The 21,781-nt window shown below is 41.2% G+C and overlaps 1 protein-coding gene across 7 annotated transcripts in view; it reads right to left on the bottom strand.

Moving 5' to 3' along the window:
• Positions 1-21,781, bottom strand: part of LOC129373068 (citron Rho-interacting kinase) — a 56,021-nt gene that overhangs the window by 1,633 nt on the left and 32,607 nt on the right. Inside the window, exons 17-40 of one of the 7 annotated variants that reach the window (XM_055050789.1) lie at positions 17,989-18,182; positions 17,420-17,555; positions 17,231-17,335; positions 16,123-16,263; positions 15,716-15,835; positions 15,347-15,578; positions 14,163-14,321; positions 13,965-13,988; positions 9,282-9,452; positions 8,780-8,960; positions 8,239-8,327; positions 8,045-8,149; positions 7,690-7,859; positions 6,441-6,485; positions 4,808-4,888; positions 4,579-4,714; positions 4,072-4,211; positions 3,878-3,970; positions 2,584-2,692; positions 2,300-2,428; positions 1,383-1,463; positions 1,215-1,293; positions 952-1,125; positions 187-475 (exon numbers count right to left, since the gene is read on the bottom strand). In XM_055050789.1, the coding sequence (XP_054906764.1) occupies positions 187-475; positions 952-1,125; positions 1,215-1,293; positions 1,383-1,463; positions 2,300-2,428; positions 2,584-2,692; positions 3,878-3,970; positions 4,072-4,211; positions 4,579-4,714; positions 4,808-4,888; positions 6,441-6,485; positions 7,690-7,859; positions 8,045-8,149; positions 8,239-8,327; positions 8,780-8,960; positions 9,282-9,452; positions 13,965-13,988; positions 14,163-14,321; positions 15,347-15,578; positions 15,716-15,835; positions 16,123-16,263; positions 17,231-17,335; positions 17,420-17,555; positions 17,989-18,182 (3,183 nt within the window). The remainder of the gene's footprint in view (positions 1-186; positions 476-951; positions 1,126-1,214; positions 1,294-1,382; positions 1,464-2,299; positions 2,429-2,583; positions 2,693-3,877; positions 3,971-4,071; positions 4,212-4,578; positions 4,715-4,807; positions 4,889-6,440; positions 6,486-7,689; positions 7,860-8,044; positions 8,150-8,238; positions 8,328-8,779; positions 8,961-9,281; positions 9,453-13,964; positions 13,989-14,162; positions 14,322-15,346; positions 15,579-15,715; positions 15,836-16,122; positions 16,264-17,230; positions 17,336-17,419; positions 17,556-17,988; positions 18,183-21,781) is intronic. The other 6 variants (XM_055050790.1, XM_055050792.1, XM_055050791.1 and 3 more) reach the window with 6 other exon arrangements.

Here is a 21,781-nt window from a genome sequence, read left to right as displayed (position 1 = left end):
AAAGTTTTGCAATTTTAATACAATTCTTCTCTGGTTGTGGTTGAACTTTTGCAAAAGGTCAACATGTCTGAGGTTCTGTGCTTCATGTTGCTGGATTCAGGATGTCTCAGTTGTTTTCTGCTGTTGTCACTTCATGTAACACATGGCAGCCTGTTTTCAGAACCACTGGGATCCCACCATACAGACCTTGTTAACGGGGGCTAGCTGTGTTCGGACGGACCCGGCGTGGAGTCGAGTGCTGTCCCCAAATCTCCCAGGAGACCGCTCCCTGCGACTGTCCAGCACCCTGCCTGGGGACTTCTCTCTGTCCAGGGGACGAGCAGGAGACTTGTCTCGTCTGAACTCTGTGCGACCCTCCCGGTAGCGGTGTGGGGTGCTCGGCTCCCGGTGCAAACCGTCATGGCTGCCGGGGCCTGAAGTCAAGCGCTTGGTGATGTGCTCCGTGTAGGTGGGGGGGCCTCGCTTACTGGGGGAGCTGCAGAGGACAGAGCAGAGAGAAACGGCTTCACTGCCTCATCACCGTCCTGTCAGATACTAACTTTAGATTTCAGTCAGGTGACCTTTGACCCACAAAAATGTTGATGATTAAAAAAAAATAAAAAAATACACCTAACTTGGTGTTAGGTGGCTCAGCATTGTCATGGACACAGTTGGGTTGGATAACAAAATAATAATATATATCTTGATAAACATGTGATTAGTATCAATCGATTATTCGTTCAGCAAGCTTGGTGGCATCAATTAACTCACTTCTTGGTTACCGAGCAAAAAACTTTTGAGTAACTTGCACAGCAGCAGTTTAGTAGTTTAATGAGTACTTAAAATAAGGTGGAGGCGCTCAATCGTTTTTCATTGACTTCCTGTCTCACTGTCAGCAACGATTTTAACAAGTCTGCAAGAAAACTTAAGTTTGTCACAGTCACATAGTGTGGCTGTGTGTTGTCGACTGACCCTCTGCTGGAGCCGGTCCTCTGCAGCTCTCCAGACTCTCTGATCAGGCTTCCCTTGCAGCAGATGACCCTCAGCTTGCTCTGGTAGGAGGAGGCCAGGTAAACGGCTCCGGAGGAGATGGCTGGGCCAAGGTAGCGCGGGTTGGGAATGTCCAGGTGGGCCAGCACCGCCGGGCTGGAAACATGAAGAGAGTTTTAAGAGCTTCTAGCTGCCAACAAGCACAAAGACTTTCCGTTGAGTTATGAAGTGATGATCTGCCTCACCACACTGCTGCGTGTCCCTGGACTTCAATCACATCCAGGGAGTTGAAGTAGGTGACAAACAGGTAGGGTTCTCTGTAGGCTGCATTACAGGACACACAAACGTATTCGACGTGAAGATGGACGGAGCTCAGAGAAAAATTAAACCAACGAGACAAAAGTTGCTTTTACCAAAAGACAGAGGCACGCGGCTCCACTTGATTTCATCGGTCCGACTTCTTCGTCCGTACGAATCCACGAAGAAACCGAACTCTGTCGCAAAACATTTGTTGCAGCCACAGGAAATAAAGTAGTGATGCTTATGTAGACAACAGACACCAACAGTTCACTGAGAAAATGTTGAAAAACATGACAAGCTGAGAATTTCTCATTGTGATGGTTTGATCATCCATGACATTGATAATCGATTTATCGGTAATAATTTATCACAATAAATAAATAACGTTAGAGAAAAAAAAACTGGCCGTATTATTGGAAGTATTTTTTTTTGTTGGCATTTTCTCCATTTCACCAGAGCATCAGTAAATTCAAAAATATTATTTTGAATGGGAATATTTTTCAAGAGCAGTCTTGTGTTTGTTGTACACTTTTACATCCCAATTCACCTCGAAATGTTTGAAGCTTCAACAGTATTCAACATTTATCTTTTTGATTCCTGTCAACACTTAGCATATAATTTCATTCAACTGGCAAATACATCAAATTTATCTCACTTAGAGTTTTGGCTCTCTCTTCTTCTGACAGTTTTTTTGAGGCCAAAGTTGATTCTTTCTTTCCTCCCACGAAAAGCAACATTCTTAGCAACCTTTCCTCCTGTGTGTGAAGTTGTTCTAATGCAAAGTGGTTGTGGGAAAGGAAATGATTTCAGGCCCATCTGCTCCTGTCACTTCTACCGGGTCATATCAGATCCAGTAGTAATTCATACACATTTTTAAAAAAACATTTACTTGTATGGATATTGTAAAAAAACAAAAAACAAATTTGCCTCCCAGTAAAAACTCAGTGAACCTATCATGTTTTTATAAACCTCCGCATTGTGTGGGGTTCCATCAGTTCCTGGTGACAGTACGGTGTGTGTTTGAACTCACCATGGAAACAGAGAAGGTATTCCTCCTTCTGCATGCTGCTGGCCACCTGTAAGATGGCGATGGGGAAGCTGTGAGAAGAGGCTGCGAACACGGCCGAGGCCAGCGACACGTCGTTCTTGTCCAGGAACTCTGCAGGACGGGAGCAACCAGAGAGATGCAGTGTTACCCTGCAGTCTCCAGAAGAGAACACACACACACACACACACACACACACACACACACACACACACCCCACACACACACACACACACACACACACACACACACTTTGTTTGCATTCTTACCCTCCAGCACATATTGCTTCATTTCGATCTCATAGAACTTGTTGGTGCCAATAATGATGCTGTAGCTGGTCAGATGGATGCAGCTGCAAGGCTCCAGAGTTTCAATTTCCTGTCAGTTGAGAAATGTTGGCGCACAGAATGACAAGAAAATGAAATGAGAGTGAGGCCAGACGTTATGGACTGAAGTCAAATGGAAGGATTGTAATGTGTTGGAAAAATCAACATAGCCTTAAAAGTTTCTCACATTGTCACATAAAACCTCAGAGATATTCTTTTGGGATTTTATGATAGATCAACACAATTTGGGACACAAATCAAGTGTCCCACAAATACTTTGCATGCATTAATATCCAACCCCAGTGAGGTAAAACTTTCTAACTAGAATTTAGCTGCAAGTCTTTGGAAGTTTGTATCAGTTTTTGGTTCCATTTCATTCAGTCCATTGAGACAATTAACGTTTTGCCCAATCACTTCAATTTCAGTGAGTGGAAAACATCAGTAAATTTTAAGACAGTGTTGTCACACATTCTCAATTAGATTCAGGTCTGTACTTTCTAAGACAGGATTAAAAATTTCAGTCAGAACTCAGCAGCTTAGTCACGTGGGGGGGATGTAATTTTTGTTTCCCAGAAATACACTAGAGACAACTGAACTCTATAATAATGTACATTACTTGTACATTTGCAAAGTACTGGATAATCCTCCCTTGTTGGCCATTTAGCATAAAAATTAGGTTTCATTCTATATGTTATTTATTATTAACTTATGTTTCATGCTACATGTATTACTTATGCCAAGTAAAAATCTGTTTCATGTAGTAATGAATATAAATGTCCACATTAATGTACTGTCTGCCATTAGCCATGGCAATTGTAATCCATAAGAGCCATCATTCTATATATTTTTACACATATTTGTGTTCAATGATGGAAAAACAATCACAAGAATTTACTTTTTCATTTTGTAACACCTCCACTAGTTTATAAAACTGTTTATCTGGATTCAAACTGAAAGCCGGAGAGGCTTGGAGTCAAAGAACAACTTATTTACTTATTTGCATCAATAAATAAAAAAATAATAATGTTCGGATTGTTGTAATACAGCATATTTACACATTTGCAAAACATTTACACATTTGCACTCCAGAGGACAAACACCTTCTTTCCTGAGGACGTTTCTGAGCGTTAAAAGTACCAACAGACTTTAAGTTTCAGCATCAAACCACTTATTCCTGTTGCTCTCTCTCCATTTGTAGTAAACATTTCATGTTTCTCTACCAACCCATGGAGCTCACCTTGCGGATGCAGTATTTGTTGAGATTGTCGTTGTAGCGCAATATGGTGATCTTGTTTGGCATCGCAGCGCATATACACGGCCCGTTGTCAACCTGGAAGCAGAACATTTACCTATCAGCTCTGACAGCCATCGCCGAGGCAGCACATCTGCATAAACACACGCAGCCTGCTGCAGGGGGAGCTGCAGACTTACTCTGCCAGCAGCAAACAGATGGCAGCCTTTCACCGTCTCAAAGATGTAGGGAGCGAGTTCAGTCTGGCTGGGCAGGTGGGACTGGGCCAGAGACTGCTTCACTCTCTTAATCTCCACCAGACACAGAGCTCTCTCATCCCCTACAGCACACACACACACACACACACAAACACACACACACACACACACACACACATCACCAAATCACAGGTTACACTCAAGTCTTTGGTTTCTAAGGAGTCTCCTGTTCTTTATAATGAAAAGAATGCGCCCACATGTTAAAATATGATACCTCACCATAACTGTATGGTATCACATTTTATTAGCCTTTATTTTGTCCATCTCAGAATCATTTTAGCAACTATTTATTTAAAGTGGCAGTACAACGCGTTATCAGGAACACAGTGCACATTGAGATGAACTCTACCAGCAACAACATCTGGACTGAAATTCTCCAGCGGAGCTCGCCGGAGCACCAACAGGTCAAAACAAAGTCGGACATGTTACCAACAATCATCAGGAGTTTCTCCTGCTCTTTGATGATCTGGATCTGAAAAACGGATCCCAGGCCCGGGATGTGAGTCAGTGAGTTCTTGATGACATTCAGAGCGTACAGCCCCTCCTCAGATCCCACCAGGACAATCTACACAACAGGCAAACACACACACACTTACTCAGCTAGTTGGAAAACTGCTTTTGTCCTGTATTCAGGGTCATGACATCATGCTTTTGGTACCTGATCCGTTAAAGGAAGAGTACAGTTAATATCCAGTCTGTCGTCGCCCTCCAGCTTCAGCAGAGAGTTTCCAAGCAGCTTCTGTAAGATCAGACAGAAACAGGTGAGCGGTCAGGTCCAGAGGGCAGGGGCAGCTTTACAGGGTCAGAGGTGGGATCAAGTCACAAATATGTCTTGTTTCAAAGAAAAAAAAATGTGTCTGTATTACAGTTCCAAGATGATTTCAGAGGAAATGTAGAAAATAAAACCCTAAAGTGATTTGGAAAAGCACACAGAGTTTAACCTGATTTCAGAGTTTTAACAAAGAACTCAGAGCAGAGATGACCTCTGAGAACTCAGATGACCTCTGAGAACTCAGATGACCTCTGAGAACTCAGATGACATCTGAGTTTACACATACGCTGAGGCTTAGTTTATTTTAACTTTAAATGGAATTGGAGAATAAATTTGTGTTGGTAATGAAGTAAATGAAGTTTAGTTAAAATCAATCCTACTATATTCTGTAAAGCCATTTCTCTAAATATTCAAATTTAAATAAATTGTGATTTTAGCGTTTAAGTGAAGAAATATACTTGCATTTGATATTTAATCTGGATGTATAACTATTTTAAAATTATGTTTTTGAGACTAATCTCAATATTTAATTTTTCATCCTCCCACCCCTCTGTCTATAATGACCCTAATATAAAATAATACTGCTTCACTCACAATAACAAAACGTGTTATTATGACAGACCTAATTCTGACTAGCTTGGAAATGCTACATTTTTTTTTACTGTACACAGATATATGACATATTCTAGAATTGAAAAACTTGAATTAGACATAAACTAGTGTGACATTATTAAACTGAAATGTTTTTCAGTGATAATATGACCAAAAAAACCTTCTTGATAAATAAGATCATAAACTTGATGGACATATTAAATCTGTGTTGCTCTTTACACACTGATACACCTGTTAATAGATTGGTAAAACCTGCACCAAAGTATAACTTTACAACATGCCCAACGTTTGTCATTTTATTTTGTAATCATTTTTGTGGAGGAGTCCTCAAATAAGTACTCCTAATACACAACCTTGTTCTGATTATGGGGTAATATTATGATATTATTATGACTAAATTATTGTATTATTTTAACTTAATGTACCAGAGCTCTAAGACCTTAACAGATAAGTAGGATTTACACACAATGGAGATTGTTGATTGTTTGATGGGCTCTGAAGACAATTGATAGGACTGAATTGTACTTAGAGATGCCAAAGTAAAGTAGACTGAGTATAAATGCATGCTATCTTTTTCACATTTTCTATGCAAATCATTTAGAAAAAATATTTATCATTCTGTTCTTACTGTACACATAAATCACTGCAGTTTTTGTTTTCAGCCAGACGAAAACGGAACAGTTTCAGGGGGTGTGAATACATTTGCAAGGCATTGTGTGTTGGTGAAAAAAAATGTGAGTTTTGTCTCTCAGTTTCACACAGAATGAGGTTAGCAGTGGGGAGGCAGAGTGGCAGCAGGTGAGGTGAAAGCAGGAGGACCAAGCAAAACGACAACAGGTGCAGTACAGAGTTCCTCAGGAGGAAAGAGCAGACAATCTGTGCTCCTGTCTCTCTCCAAACTCTTTACCTGAACCAGCGGAGACAGAAGCATTTGTCTTTTGCACGCAACAGCCTACATGTGTACGGAAAGGCCCAGGTATCGGAACCACGCAGCAAATCAACAAATCATGCCCATATATCGGACATACAGAGCGGCATGATGGAAAGCAACAAACAGAGTGAAAGAGACAAAGAGAAAAGAAAAAGAAGAGAGAACAGTTAATGACATATGCATGTGAAATCAGAGGTCAGTATTTGAATCTTTAAATGAATTCTTAAAGGGGCAGTATTACGTAAAATCCACTTTTTTGAGCTTTACATCATGTAATAACATTATTCACTAATCAAAAACTTATGAAGTGTTGCCTTGATTCTTTGATGTTTGAGAGATCCTTTAATCTCCATGGCAACCATTCAGAGGGGCAAAATCCCTGGGTAGACATCGTCTTCCAGACGCAGCTCCTCCTCAGAGCTGCAGTTTACAAGCTTCCACCTCACAGAGTCACTCCGACTTCCCCACTCAGCTCCTTCAGACTAGCCAGCAGCAATTTGGAAACACCTGGTGGAACTACACATCTGCTGAGCTCATTATATGAGCTACTGCTCAGTGAGACGCTGGTTAAAACGTTGTTAAAGGGTTAATAGAGGAACAGAGCTGTGAAGACTTCCTGAAGGCTGAGTTTCAGAAAGAGCAGGAGCGTCTTAAGGAGACAGAACTCCAATGTCAATATGATATATACAGCTCTGGAAAAAATTAAGAGACCACTGAAAATGATCAGTTTCGCTTTGTAGGTAAATGTTTGAGTAAAATGAACATTGTTCTTTTATTCTATAACTATTGACAACAAGTTTCTGAAATTCCAAGCAAATATTTTTTGTTTTTATTAGCAGAAAATGAGAAATGGTCAAAATAACAAAAAACATGCAGTGCTTTCAGACCTCAAATAATGCAAAGAAAACAAATTAATATTCATTTAGAAACAAAAATATTAATTTTTGAACTCAAGAAGATTTTAGAAATCAATATTTGCTTGAATAACCTGGAGGTTTTCAATGGGGTTCAGCACATTCAATTTTGCCAGACCTGTATACATAGAGTATTTTTACCAAATTAAGTTAACAGTTCCTTGATTGTGCCATAAAATGCCACAATGTGGTTGAAAACACATAATGCTGCCCCTTCGAAGTGACTGAAGACATTCAGTGTGTTCATGAATATTCCCTCGTGTGAATGTAAGACATCCAGCGTTTAAGCAGCGTGCTGCAGTAATACTCACTGCATCGGCCTCCGCCTTCTCCCGCGCGGCTCGCCCCCCGGCCACCACAGACTCCATCACAGCCACCCAGCGCTGCTTGTCAGGGAAACTGGGGGCCATGAAGTAGACAGCCTGACCAGGCCAGCACGGCGTATGGCAGCGGGACTCCAGCTTCAGGACGTAGGGAACGTCTGACGCAAAAGAAGTTATATAAAGGTTAAAAATGTTCAGAATTCATTAATTATTTCATTATTATTGTTATTGTCACACAATGTGACAATAACATAAAAACTTAAATATAAACAAAAACTAATAAGCAGGCAGTAGGTAGTGGGAATGACTGTGACGATTGGAGATGAAGACAAAGTGTGTCTACCAGACTTGGCGGTGTTTGGCAGCTCAGAGGCTCCGACTGCTCCGTGAATCATCACCTCTCCCTCTGACAGACACAAGTCAAACTCCTCCAGAGGCTTCACAGAGTCTGAAAGGCAAAGGAGGAAGAACAAGCAGTGGGAAAATGGTAGCGCTTGTATTTCCAAGTGTCTAACAATCGTTCACTCATTGTTCAACCTTCTCTTGGCTCAATCTCGTAGATGGAAACTTTAGTGCCGTCCAGCACCACATATTTTCTCTCCCAGCCCTGACCCCGCTTCCCGTTTCTGCCACACACGGAAAAGGAATATTAAATATCAAGTAAGTACGGTACATATGTGTTATTGTACTTACAGAAGGTGTTATTTTTATTACATGTGGTAAACCCTCAACAACTGCACTGTACATCTCTGTCTCATAAACATCGAGGAAGACAGTGATAAAAACAACGGAAGAACTCCAAGCTCACTATTAGAGATGACTGGCAAAAAATATTGCACTTTTACACAATTTGTTTTTTAGACGTACCAGTATCCAAGCAGCTTTTACTGGGAGACAGAACATAATACATGGTGCCTGTGTTGTGCTCTGACAACCAGACGTTTTTCAAAAGGGGGAGTTGGATTCATGAACCATCTGATTAGCTCCCTAAAGCATATTACTGGCAGAGAACAATGGAAAAAATACTATTTTTGATAAAGACTTTGACTCTCCCTGTGTTAGCCTGGCCACAGCTGACCTGGGCTGCTTCATCCAGCCCTCCAGGTGCATGTGGCCGCCGGCTTCTTTGATCTGCTGGCCTGGAGAGCTGCCTTTGTCTCGACACAGGCCCTCAGAGAGGTGCAGAGAGCAGTCGCTGGACATGCCGCAGGTGGCTGGAAGGCAGGCTGAGCACTTCGGATGGCACAGAGCGTGGCATTCTGCAGAGAGAGACACAAACACTCAATGCAAAGCCGTGTGTGCATCACCTGAGAGTAGAATATATCAGAGTGATATATTTAAAAGCACTTTGAAGTGTATATACTTTTTGCACAGGTTTTGCTTAATTATTGCTCTGGGTTTCTTTTTCACCCTTTTTCTTTTTAAGAGTCTGACCTTCAGTTAACGATTAGTCGACTAATAAATTTGTTGACAGTTATTTTAAAAATCGATTCATCAGGTTGATTGTACATTTGTATATAAATAGATCTAGTTTCCATGACAGTAAGACGACTCTGAGGTTTGTGTGTTCTCTGACTCACCCAGGCAAGTCGCTGCTTGGCGGCCAAAGTGAACAGTATCCAGGCACACGGTGCACTTGGCGGCCCTCATGTTGAGCCCCACTGTGAACCGGTGAGGGGTGTTGTGGTGCAGCACCCGCTCTCTCTCCCTCTCCCGGTCTCGCTGACTGTCCTTCAGACGACGGCTGTACTCTGATTACAGACAGGGAACATGGTGAGGGCGCACCGCTCCGCTCCGCTTCGCCTCACCCAGGCACATCCAAAACCTCAACACCTTAGAGCGTCATGCTGCAAAAGGAACTGGAAGATGTTGAGCAGAATGCGTATGCAAGTAAACTCTGAAGGCAAAAACGCTTGAAAGGTCAACTCGTTGAATCGTTTGCTTTGGATTGTGCTCACTTTGCTGATGTTTAAAGGGATTATCCAGTCTGTGTGAAACCTTTTCATTGCACATGCAGGGGGAAAAAAAATCTCTAAAATGCAGTTTTAGAGCTGATTATCATATTGATCCATTCAATTTACAATGATCGAATACGTCAAATGAATTAGACTGAATTGAAATGGGAAGTGGTCTTTATTTGGACAGATTGTCTGCAAAAAAATAATCCCACTCAAAAATAGTCATTTTAAAAAAAATCCATCCTTTCATTTGAAAGTATTTATTCAGTCATGGGTGAAAATACATGTTAAGAAATAATTGTTTTTAATTAAACTCTGTGGTCTAACAGTTACTGGCACCCCAAACAATCCCCTTTAAATAAAAATAATCAAAGCTTTCAGTCTCAATTTAACTCCTCTAAATTAGTCAGTTACTAGGAAAGTCCAATCCACCACTTTCTGCTGGCTTAGAGAACACATTATATATGTATTTTACACTCTGAGCAAGACACAAACCCATATTTATCTTCCACATAGTGAAATAAAAACAACTTAAGTTCACTAATCAAGAACTACACCAGAGCGTCTCCATAACAACCTCTAGATAGCTTGCTATCATTTAGTCATGGATAAAAAATATATATTTTTTTTCTGCCCTTCACTAGAAATCTACCAAAATCTTAACTAGAACTGTGATCATCGTTGCAAAGAGACTAACTATCTTTAAGGTTTTCATCTGAACAGTAGAACTTCAGGAACACAGAGCTAACTTTGTTCAAATATTGTGTGAAGAACAGAAAAATTGACTCCAAATGATCAGGATCCTCATCAAACAACAGTTTAACAGAATAAAGAGAATTACCAACAAATTACACAGATGATTTTAATTTGATTTAAATTGTTTTCTCTACACAATGTTGCAAAATAAATTGTGACATTTTATTAACCAAATATTGAACTTTTGGACTCCATAGTGAAAACTTGTGGGTTGATTTGCCTTAATGCAAAGCAGCTGTATCATGTGAAGCTGCTCATAAACCAGCAAATTCATTAGATGTCACAGTCAGTGAAATCTACCCTCGCCTGCATTTTGGTGATGTTAAGCGTTGTCATAATGAATTCTGGGAAAATCTAACAGCCAGGTACATTTCTCAGCTGACAGCTCCTGCGTGGGAGAGATGAGAGGTTAGCCTTCTCATCAGTCCCTCCCCCGTGTAAATAAACACCAACACAGACAGCTGAGCACAAAGAGAAAAGGACAGAGTCCAAATTCACGCTTCACTGTCAAATCACGCTCCATTAATTCTACCGTTACATCAACCACTGATTTAGACATCAATAAAACCCCGTCCACATCTTGTTGGATGGCGTCACTTTTCTCTTTCTCTGCCTGGATTTGTGTCCTGAATGCTTCCTCACCAACAATATGAACTCAAATTCCTTCTGCAGCAGCCTTTTCGTCTTGTGTTTTATGTCTCTGTGTTTCCTGGAAGTGATTATAGCTCGTCTGAGAGACTCTGAATCAGAAAACTCTTCTCCTGTCAGTAGTTCTCTCTTCATCTCCTTGAGTCTTTCTGTCCTTGTAACTCAGCTTTTGTTTTCTCCAGTCCTCTTTGCACGTTGAGCAGCTTTTGGTTCTCCTCAAACCATCTTGCTCTGTCCTTTTCCAAAAGAGAGCCAAGTCTCTGGATGTCTCTCTGTAACTCAATGGGAGGTTCTGTTCTCAATCCAGCCTTGCAGATTTTGTCCAGTTCTCCAGGCTCCATGCTGGGGTCTCATCTCACCGTTGGACGAATGTGTCCTTTGGTTCAACATGTTTGGACAAAACAATGTTTTGTTAAAATCACTTTTGATCCACAAACAATCTCCATGTTCAACTTGAAAGCGTTTTTGTGAAGGTCTGAACTTGTCAGTAGTGCAGCAAGCAATGACCAGAATGTAGAAGTTTGTTACATACATACAGTGATGATGACATCACAAGCATGGCTCTAGTTTGTGACATCACAGTTTTCCTTCATCTCTGGAATGATGATGTGAGTGTTTGAGGAATCTACCACACTGACCAACCAACCTCCCCCATCATCCTCCGGATGGAGCAGAGAGGCTGCAGCTGAGAGGCTCTGGATGAAGCAGAGAGGCTGCAGCAGAGAGGCTCCAGCTGCAGCAGAGAGGCTCCGGATGGAGAAAAGATGCTGCAGCAGAGAGGCTGCAGCAGAGAGGCTCCAGCTGCAGCAGAGAGGCTGGGTCCACTGTGGCGACGCTGGTGAGAGGAGTTGGATCTAGAGACGACGTGGCCTGGGCCGGAGGCGACAGTGGAAGCTGGAGCGGATCTTTTCCTTTGCAGGAACTTGTCATATAAGTCAAAAACTAATTTTAAAAGAAAAAACTCTTTTAAACATTTTGAAAAGATCATGAAAATCCTCCTCTAAATCAACTCTCTTGGACTGAAAGAAAGAGAGCTCGGAAAAAACTGGTGGCAGACGTTGGCGTGTGTTTTGTCATAAGATCATAGTCCAACTATGATCCTGCAGGCCGGACATTTTTTCTTGGAGATCGTCCTTCTCAGCTCTCAGGTTTTCAAGGAGCTTTTGCTCATTGATTTTTCTTCATAAAACATTTGCATGTCGACCTGCAGGTTCTCCTCACCTGCAGCTTCACATTTTGATTGAAGCTCCTCGTAGCGAGTCTTGATTTGGTCCAGCTCTTGTTGGATGGCGTCACTTTTCCCTTTCTCTGCCTGGATTTGTGTCCTGAATGTTTCCTCACCAACAATATAGCTCAAATTCCTTCTGCAGCAGCCTTTTCATCTTGTGTTTTATGTCTCTGTGTTTCCTGGAAGTGATTATAGCTGATCTGAGAGACTCTGAATCAGAAAACTCTTCTCCTGTCAGTAGTTCTCTCTTCATCTCCTTGAGTCTTTTCTGTCCTTGTAACTCAGCTTTTGTTTCTCCAGTCCTCTTTGCACGTTGAGCAGCTTTTGGTTCTCCTCAAACCATCTTGCTCTGCCCTTTTCCAAAAGAGAGCCAAGTCTCTGGATGTCTCTCTGTAACTCAATGGGAGGCGTTCTGTTCTCAATCCAGCCTTGCAGATTTTGTCCAGCTCTCCAGGCTCCATGCTGGGGTCTCATCTCACCGTTGGACGAATGTGTCCTTTGGTTCAACATGTTTGGACAAAACAATGTTTGTTAAATCAGTTTTGATCCACAAACAATCTCCATGTTCAACTTTGAAAGCGTTTTCCAAACGTCTGAACTTGTCAGTAGTGCAGCAAGCAATGACCAGAATGTAGAAGTTTGTTACATACATACAGTGATGATGACATCACAAGCATGGCTCTAGTTGTGACATCACAGTTTTACTTCATCTCTGGAATGATGATGTGAGTGTTTGACCAAACAACCTCCCCCATCATCCTTCTCCTCACCTTCCTGTCCTCCATATTGGAGTTGGGATGGTTATATATTGTCATGGAGGCTCTGATTGATTCTTTCTGTAAACTTTTGTTCATAATTATTTTTGTTATCTTTGCATTCCATCTTAGGACAATTGTCCCCTCTGGTTTTGGATGACATAAAATTGGAAGTTTTTTCAGAATGCTGCTGCCCGTGTTCTCACTAAAACCAGCAAGATGGAGCACATCACATCAGTATTAGCCCTCTACTGGCTCCCTGTAGCTCAAAGAATAGACTCCAAATTACTGTTGTTAATTTATAAATCACTGACCGGCCGAGCACCAAAATACGTTAAAGATCTGCTTTTGTTGTATCACCTTCAGGTCTTCTGGTTCTGATCTGCTTTGCTTTCCCTGAATAAATTAAGAAGCACCATTCAGCTTCTATGCAACACAAATTTCTAACAAACTGCCAGAAAACTGTAAAACAGCTGAAACATTGAGTTCCTTTGAGATGCCATAGATTCATAATAACTGGAACACTGATGTATATTTGCTTGATGAGTTTGACAAAAAAAAATGTGTGTTCATTTGTCTTATAAACATGACTGGATAAAACCTTTAGCTCAGAATGTAGATTCCAATCATTTGTGCATTGCAGAGTTTATCACATGGTGCATCTCAGTGTATGGTGTGAAGTTTAGGTGGGACTGCAGTCGGCTAAAAAAACAGAGAAAGGTTCTGGGAATGAGACTGAAAAGCAGCGACTGGGATCAAAAAGTGCTACAGATTTCTAAAGCTTTGCACTGAAGCCTTTCAGCCACCTCTGACAAACATGATGCGACCCGACATTTCAAATAGTGCAGAGCTTTTAAAATCTGGCCAAAAAGGAGAAAAGAGATCAAACTGCGGAGACCATGACTTTGTACAACTTACTTTCAAATGTGACCCTCCTTCTCTCTGAAAGGTGTGTAAAAGAGGATAGTAGAGGTTTTGTAAATAAATCTTTGAAATGTTATTGAAATCAGCTTGTAGTCATGCTGCAGTTGTGCTGGGTCAACGTGTTTTCATTGTCAAGCTGAATTTAAGCGTCCTGTGTGACTGGAGCCGTGGTGGAGGTTGCCCCTGACTCACCCTCGGGTGTAGGCGTATCTTTCCTGCGTCCTGAGTTGGAGGGTGCGAGGCCCGTCGGGCCCTGCTGGTGCTCAGGAGACTTCACCATGGCAGACATGATGATCTGCTGCCGTGCTGTGGCAGGGTTCGTAGTGCTGACATGATCCTTATACTGGAGAGCTGAGCGCAGAATTTGCATTGTTATGTAATCCTCACCTCTATTACAAAGATGATTTTAAGAACAGGGTCAAAACTTTTCCTTTTTGTCAACAAAAACCAAAATGTACCACGTTTAAGATTCTTCCTCACATGGATTCATTACTTTTCTCCCTCAATTTATTTATTCATTTTTATCAATGTGCACATACACAGCCTGTCACTCTCACGCATCCCCTTAAAGATACGTAAAATAACTTAGAATAAAGGCAACTTTTATTGCAGCAGCAAAATTTTATACTGGCAATTTTAGAAACATCCTTTAATCTACATCACATTTATTCAGTGGGAGGGAAGCCACATGCTGAGAAACAACTGCTTTTAACAACATTAGAAGTGGCCCAACATGTTCTCCCTATGCTTGAATGGATTATTTCTGGGTTCACAACCTTTTGGTCAGAAACAGGAATTTTAGGTGAGGCCACTCACCTAAAATTAGCAATCAGGTAACTTAGTGTTAGCTACCACAGAGTCCATCTGTGAAAAAAAACAACAACTACCTTTTAACCAACCCTTAAAAGGTATTTCTGCTAACGTTGAGTACTCTGCATTTCATTAGTTTAAGTTTCTCTGTGGTGTCAAGGCAGATAGATGTAGGTTCTCATCCACACTGGTGGCCACCGGCCAAGAGAAATTGATCTATGAGTCACCTGGAGAGGATGCCTTGAGGAAACAGCAATTCATGAATTACTAATTAGAAGTTTCTCAAAAAAACAATCCATAAATTTGAACTGCTTCAAGTGCATTTATTTTAAATGGATTGTAAGAAGTACCAAATATGATTTTCAAAAATTTTTTTATTCTTTGATATAGTAGTTTTTTCCGTGTGCTCAAATTAAAAGTCAGATTTTTCTAAACTGTAAGATCATGTGTAAGATAATGCTACTGCAATAATATTAAGGCTTTTAAGCATCTTTACCAGAAGTGTCTTCTGTTTTAGATTACTAAACATGGGATTCAGTGTGTAAGCTGGTGCAGGTCAATCCCACCTTCTTCTCTCAGAGATCTCAGCTCTGCTCTCATTTTCTGCAGAGCGTCTTCCAGCTCAGAGCAGCGAGAGCGCTCTTTATCCAGAGCGGCCTTCATGTCGCTGTACTGCAGAGGCACTGGTTGGATGGGGGGCACTGGGGAGACCTGACCTTGACCCTGACTCTGGCCCTGCGCCTGGGCCTGAGCAGCCATAGCGGCCAACAGGTCCTCCCGCCTTCGCCCAAAAAGACCCTGAAACGGCACAGTGCAAACAAAAACAGAGAGAAACACAGCGGAGAACGGCTCAAAGGTTATCAGCTGGCATGCTTCAGACATTTTTGCTTGTATTTCATAAAAACAGCAGGATTTGTCGTGCGAATCGCACTTACTTTTTTCTTCTTGGAGCCTCCGTGGGCCTGGGATTGGAGGAAGTCGATGAGCTTGGTTTGCTGGGTGATGGTTCCCTCCATTTTCACCTTCTCATGAGAGTATACAGCCTGCAGGTGGAGCTAAGTGAACATCACTACGGCCATGAATTTCTCCTCAAGTAATTCACTTCACACAGAGGGTGACAGAGAGACATGGAGATGGGTGGAAAGAAAGGGGGGTGACTGTGTGCCATGTCTGCAGGGGGAGTTATGTGATACTGTGGACCAGAACAGATAATGACATAAAGGTTTACACTAACTTTACCGTATACATATGCCAGTGCTGATTGGGAGCTCTCATATCTCTAATATATATGCATTGATCCCCTTAGCTAGCTGTGGTGCATGCACATCCCAAGTAGAAGCACCTGGATGTTCTCCAGCTGGTATTCCAAGTCAGTCCTCTCTGTTTTGAGTAAATCGGTCTGGTCCAAAGCATCCTGCAGCCCCTGGGTCAGGCGGAATATGTGGGTCTTCTGGGCATCCAGCTGCTGTTGTAGTTTCTCTTGCTGCATAAGGAAAAACAGGTGTTCACATCATTTTGTGAATAATGATGTGAACATTATTAGCGATAATGTTAGGGTGTTTTTGCAGTAGTAAACTCGGGTTTGTTTGGAGACTGCAGTTGCAACTTTAGTTGCATTTTCAGTTGATGCAGTTCGCTTTCACACTGCAACCCTTTTGAAAAAGCTGTTACACCAGTGGGGTGGTCCATCAAGAACCACAGAAGAAAGCAACACAAAACTTCCACAGAAGACACCGAGTGTAAATGTAAACAAAAATGGAGTGGATGCATTTACCCAGAATGCCCTGAGCTGTAGTAGACTTCCTGTTTTGGAGCAGTCTCTAGACAGTTCGCCGTTCACATATCTAGTCAAACAAACCCGTTTTTTGGTCCACTTTGCACCCTTATGGTCCATTCACAACATTCTTGTTAAGTCTGCTTCAATTACACTATGTTGCTCTGATTTGTTTGGAAATGTGTGAATGAATAATCTAACTCTTATCTGGGCCAAAAAAAGTGAACTTTGGTCGGTTGAAGTGAACTCTAGCGCAGTTCAAATGCATATGTGAATGCCAAGCAGACCGGAGACCGTTCTATAAACAGGAAGTAGACTATCATGGAGGGCATTCTGGGTAAATATAACCAAATCAATTCTGTAAAGTCAACTGCTTCTGTGGTTGTTGGTGCAGGGCCCCCAGAGGTGAGAGGATGAACAGGTTTTTCAAAGGGTTTGCTTAGTGCAAATGCACAGTGCAGTGTGGAAGCGAACCTCACTGAAAATGCTGAAAATGTAACAAATGTTGCAACTTTGCTCCCCAAACAAACCAAGTATACAGATGGGAAAACACTTTCAGGCCTGGATACTGAGTGTTTGCCAAGCATTTACTTTTAGTATGGTTTCTGTATTAATTGCATTACAAATATCTCCATGTGAGGTGGAAACACAGTATGGTTGAAGGTCAGCACTGCACCTCCTCCAGCAGTCTCTGCTTCACGTCCCTCTCACTCTCCAGCTTCTGTTGCAAACTTCGGGCGTTCATCTCCAGCATAGAGTGCTTCTTTTCCAAATCATTTAACTTAGGAACACAAGAAAAAGTTTTAGGTCTGAAATGTACAAACAGCGAGGTAAAATGTTTGTTGTACGGTGTAGAAAAGCGTACAGTGTCTGCAAGACTCTCGGCTTTGAGTTTCTGGTCTTTAAGGGCTTGTTGCAGGACCAAGATCTCAGCTTTGTGCTCTTTCACGGCTTGCTCCACAGCCTGACGAGACTCAGAGCATCGCTGCTCTGTACGCAACCTGAAACAAAGAAGACAAACTTACCTACAAGATGTCTTAAGCTCTTGAGGACCTAATGTTGGGGGCATCCATTATTTTTATCTGTTACTCTGGGTGACGGTGTTGAGCGACAGGAGAACATGTTTTAATACTCTTTTACTGCACCAAGTGTTCATTGCACTGCTAGTCTGTCTATTAAATCAGAGAAAACAAATCAGATTTTTTTCCAAAAATAAATTCAAACAGACCCAAGAGGATACGCCCAAAGCTTGTTGATTTCATTGTGTGTAGGTGGAAATGGAGCTAATGACAATATCAACTGAGACATTAAGAGCAAAAAAATGTTTGATATTTCTAGTATTTCAAGCACTTGTTTTAAAATGTAGCGTGTCTTGTTACTAAGTAGTATTCTTGCAGCACAGATCACTCACTCTTACACAGCGGTGTAGTCTACCTGTTCTGTTTCTCAGTATCCAGCAGCCTCTGCACCTCCCTGGTCCTCCGCTCAGCCTGGCTCTTCTCGTCCTCCAGTGTGGCCCTCCAGGCTTCCCACTGCCGCTCCTTCTCCAGCAGCTCATCGTTCAGGCTCTCCAGCTCCACAACCTGCTCCTCCAGCATGGTGCACGTGGTCTTCAGAGTCTCCAGGTTCTGTTCACATCAGATGGCATGTTATGTTATGCTGTATGCAAATGAAGATTCAAGCAATAAAAAACACCATTAAGCAAAAAACATATTCCAAAATAAGTCTCAGCCGTATCAAAACAACACATTTCACCTTAATCTGACAGGAAGTTCATAAAATAGTTCAGAATATCAATACTTTCCTGAAAAAAGATAGACAGTAACAGTAATGATGTAATGTAAGTGAATACTTATGTAAATGTTGGTTTTCTATTTTTAATCAATTTGCAAAATGCTCAACAATCTTTTTCCACTGATAGAACAAGAAGGAAAGGAAATGGATTCATTTACAATTTGGAATAAGGATGTAACACAACAAAACGAGAAAAAAGTGAAGTATAATTCTATTTGGTGTATTTATGAAGTGCCAATTCACAGCAAATATCACCTTAAGGCACTTTGGGAAGAAATATCACTTCATTTCAGTCATGCACACATTCCAACTGATCCTAGTTATCAAACAGTGCATTAATGTTTGTTAATTATTCAAATTAGTTTAAAAAGTTTCTATCTTAGGAGATGGATTGCATCATGTCAGTGACTTGCAGCATTTACTCCTCCTGTACAAACATGGCAACAGACACTCTCTTGTGTTGTTGATTTTACAGCAATTCCTTTAATAACATCTCGAGCTTAAGAGATGTGCTCATTTCTAACATCACAAGGGTAAAGTCAAACATCTCTTGTCTGGTAGGTAGACCTGAGAAACAATAGGAGGAAAGTGTGGTTTGAAGAGAAAAATTAAGTTTCCCAGATGTTCCTTGGAAGAAACATACAGTATTCTCAGCAATGAGTCTGAAAAGCAGGCTTTGTAAATATATGATGCTGTGCCAATGCCCTCTGGCAAAACTTAGCTACAACATGTGAGCATAGTTGCCAAAATATGAATGACAAGTTTACAGCAAATTGATTTGTATTCTTTTAGAATAAAACATTATTTCCAGCAAAATCCCCAGCAATACCGCTCTTACATTTCAGGAATGTTCCTGAAATGTAAGAGAGGCATTGCTGGGGAGAATGATAGCACCGTTTCTGGTTGAAGGATTTAAAGATATAATTCATAGCATATGCTGCATTTGCAGGAAGAACTTCAGACCATTACAGCTAAAAACCCTTCATCTCCTGGCATCCAAAAGGCCACAACGTCTTAAATATTGTAAGATGGGATGCAGGCATTGAAGTGCTAAAAGCTTTCTCAAACAGACATTTGCAATAGACAACAGGCAGGTAAGTACTTTGAGTTTTTTTCTGTCAGCATTGAAATAAAAGTTTAAATAATAAAGTAAGAATCCATTTTAGTTTCAATAATTTGTTTATTTGAAATGTTCAAAACAGCCAAACTGACCACAGTCCTAAAGCACTAAATCATGCATCTTCAACAAGAGACTTGAAAAGTGAAAAAGTATAAAAGTTTTATTCATGGATCATTGACATCAGATCATATATGGTTTATAAAAAAATGGAAAGTTACTTTTTTAGGTAGACTGCAGCTTGCAAAATATAAAAATATCTGGATTACATAGAAAAAAACACTAATAAAATAAAACATATAAATGTATGCCCTCATTTTAAATGATAACACAAACCAGTGCAGCTGCACAACTTGTTTGGACGCAGCAGGGCCTAGAAAGACATGTGTTTCACGTCTTACGGTGCATTGCTTTAGACAAAGAGTTTGAAGACAAATATAGCCTCTGCCGGTGTAGCAGCAACACCACGGCCCTCTGAAGTCCAACGCTTCCACAGCTGACACGACCTGGGAGTGATGGGGATGACACATCCCTCCCACACACCACCCCGTCCCTCGTCTATGACTTCCATCGTTGGTTACACAACCAGCAAGGCTGAGAGCGATGCTGGACACCCACACACACATCCTCCCACAGGGCCAGCGCTCACATCACACTGCCTCATCTCTCTCTCTCTTTCACTGCAGCCAGAATGAAACATAACCAACACCAAAATAACATAAGACTCTCACAAGCCTGATTTACACTAAACCCTGTTAGATGCAACATGTTGAGGTCACCCATGGATAACAGGACTGTGGGTATCTCAGGTAAAGTGAAGAATTAGGGTGCTTTCACACCAGTCCTTTTTAATCTGAACTCCAGTCGGTTCGTCTGCAATCGAGCTGCGATGGGGACCAGAAAAACGAACTCTGGTCCACATATAAACCTCGGTCCAGGTTCAGTTTAAGTGAACTCTGGTGCATTTTGAATGTCTGGATTCCAAGCGAACCAGAGCTTCTGCTGCAAAAGCAGAAAGTGGGCATTCTGGGTAAATGCAACATAAACGAGCACGCAATTCAAATATTAGCGAAAGACATGGCTCATGGTCTCTGCAAAAAAATAAATCCTACAACTGCTAAAATCTGATGCCACTCCATTTTTGTACACATTACATGTCTTCTTTGAAGGTTTCCTACAATAATTCTGGGTGCAGCATCACCCAGGTTCATCAATTAGATTAGATTGATTGACAGTGCAGTGTGAAAGCGAACCACACCAGCTGAAAACGTAACTAATCTTGTAATTTTGGTCCCCAATCAAACCTAGTATACTGGACTGTCAGTGTGAAAACATCCATAGCGTCTAGGTGTGAGAATGAAGTCCAGAGGAGACATGGACCAGAAGACAAATTGAAGCATTGCCTCAAAAGCAGTACATTGTTTTTACAAAACACAGATCTTTTTTTGTTGTTGTGACAATTACTATTACAGAAATGAATCCAAACCTAGAGTACATCCAAGTATTGTTGTAAAATGTGGGCCAAACAGTAAATTATAAAACTGGGCAGAGACATTTGCTGTTTGTGTGTTTACTTGCGAAAAGACTCACACATCCAAGGTGTGACAGAAAATGAAGGGAAAACAGTTGCTTTCTTGTCTGGTTGTGATCCATGTCAACATCTTACACGGTTTGTTTTTCTTTCTTTCACATCCTCATGCTACTTTGCACCTTCAACGCAGTTTTCATTTACTTGTGCCAGTCGGCTTGTATGATCTCCAATTGTCTTCCAGCAGCAGGATCAATTTCGTCTTCAGCTTATAAACCAGCCATTCCCTGATTTACTGTAAAAGCATTCATTTGTCCTGAACTTGTCCAAACTTTTTCATGTTGCAACAACAAACTCCAACCTATTTCATTGGATTTTTATGATAGATCAACACAAAGCAGTTCATTATTCTGACAAGCTCCATCTGTTAACCTCTGATAAAAATCCAAAGTAAGATCTAGTTAGTAAACAAGCTGTGGAGAAGTTTAAAGCAGGGTTGGGTTATAAAACTATAACACTGGCTTTGATCATCTCACTGGAAACTGTTCAATCCATTATCTGAAAATAGAAAATGTATAAGCTAGAAGTCTTAACAGAGAAACGGAGGACAAAGCTTGATTAGAGAAGCAGCCGAGAGGCCCATTGTGACTTTGGAGGAGATGCAGAGATCCACAGCTCAAGTTGAAATATGTGTCTGTAAAAACAACTTGTAGCTCAGTCAGATATTTCATGCGAGAGTTTTTAAAGGCATCAATCTTCGTGAATACGGCAGAAGTTTGAATACGGTA

The sequence above is a fragment of the Poeciliopsis prolifica genome, unplaced genomic scaffold (assembly GCF_027474105.1).
Source record: "Poeciliopsis prolifica strain line A6 unplaced genomic scaffold, Auburn_PproV2 SCAFFOLD031, whole genome shotgun sequence".
Classification (NCBI taxonomy): domain Eukaryota; kingdom Metazoa; phylum Chordata; class Actinopteri; order Cyprinodontiformes; family Poeciliidae; genus Poeciliopsis; species Poeciliopsis prolifica.
This window is presented reverse-complemented; position numbering and strand designations above follow the sequence as displayed.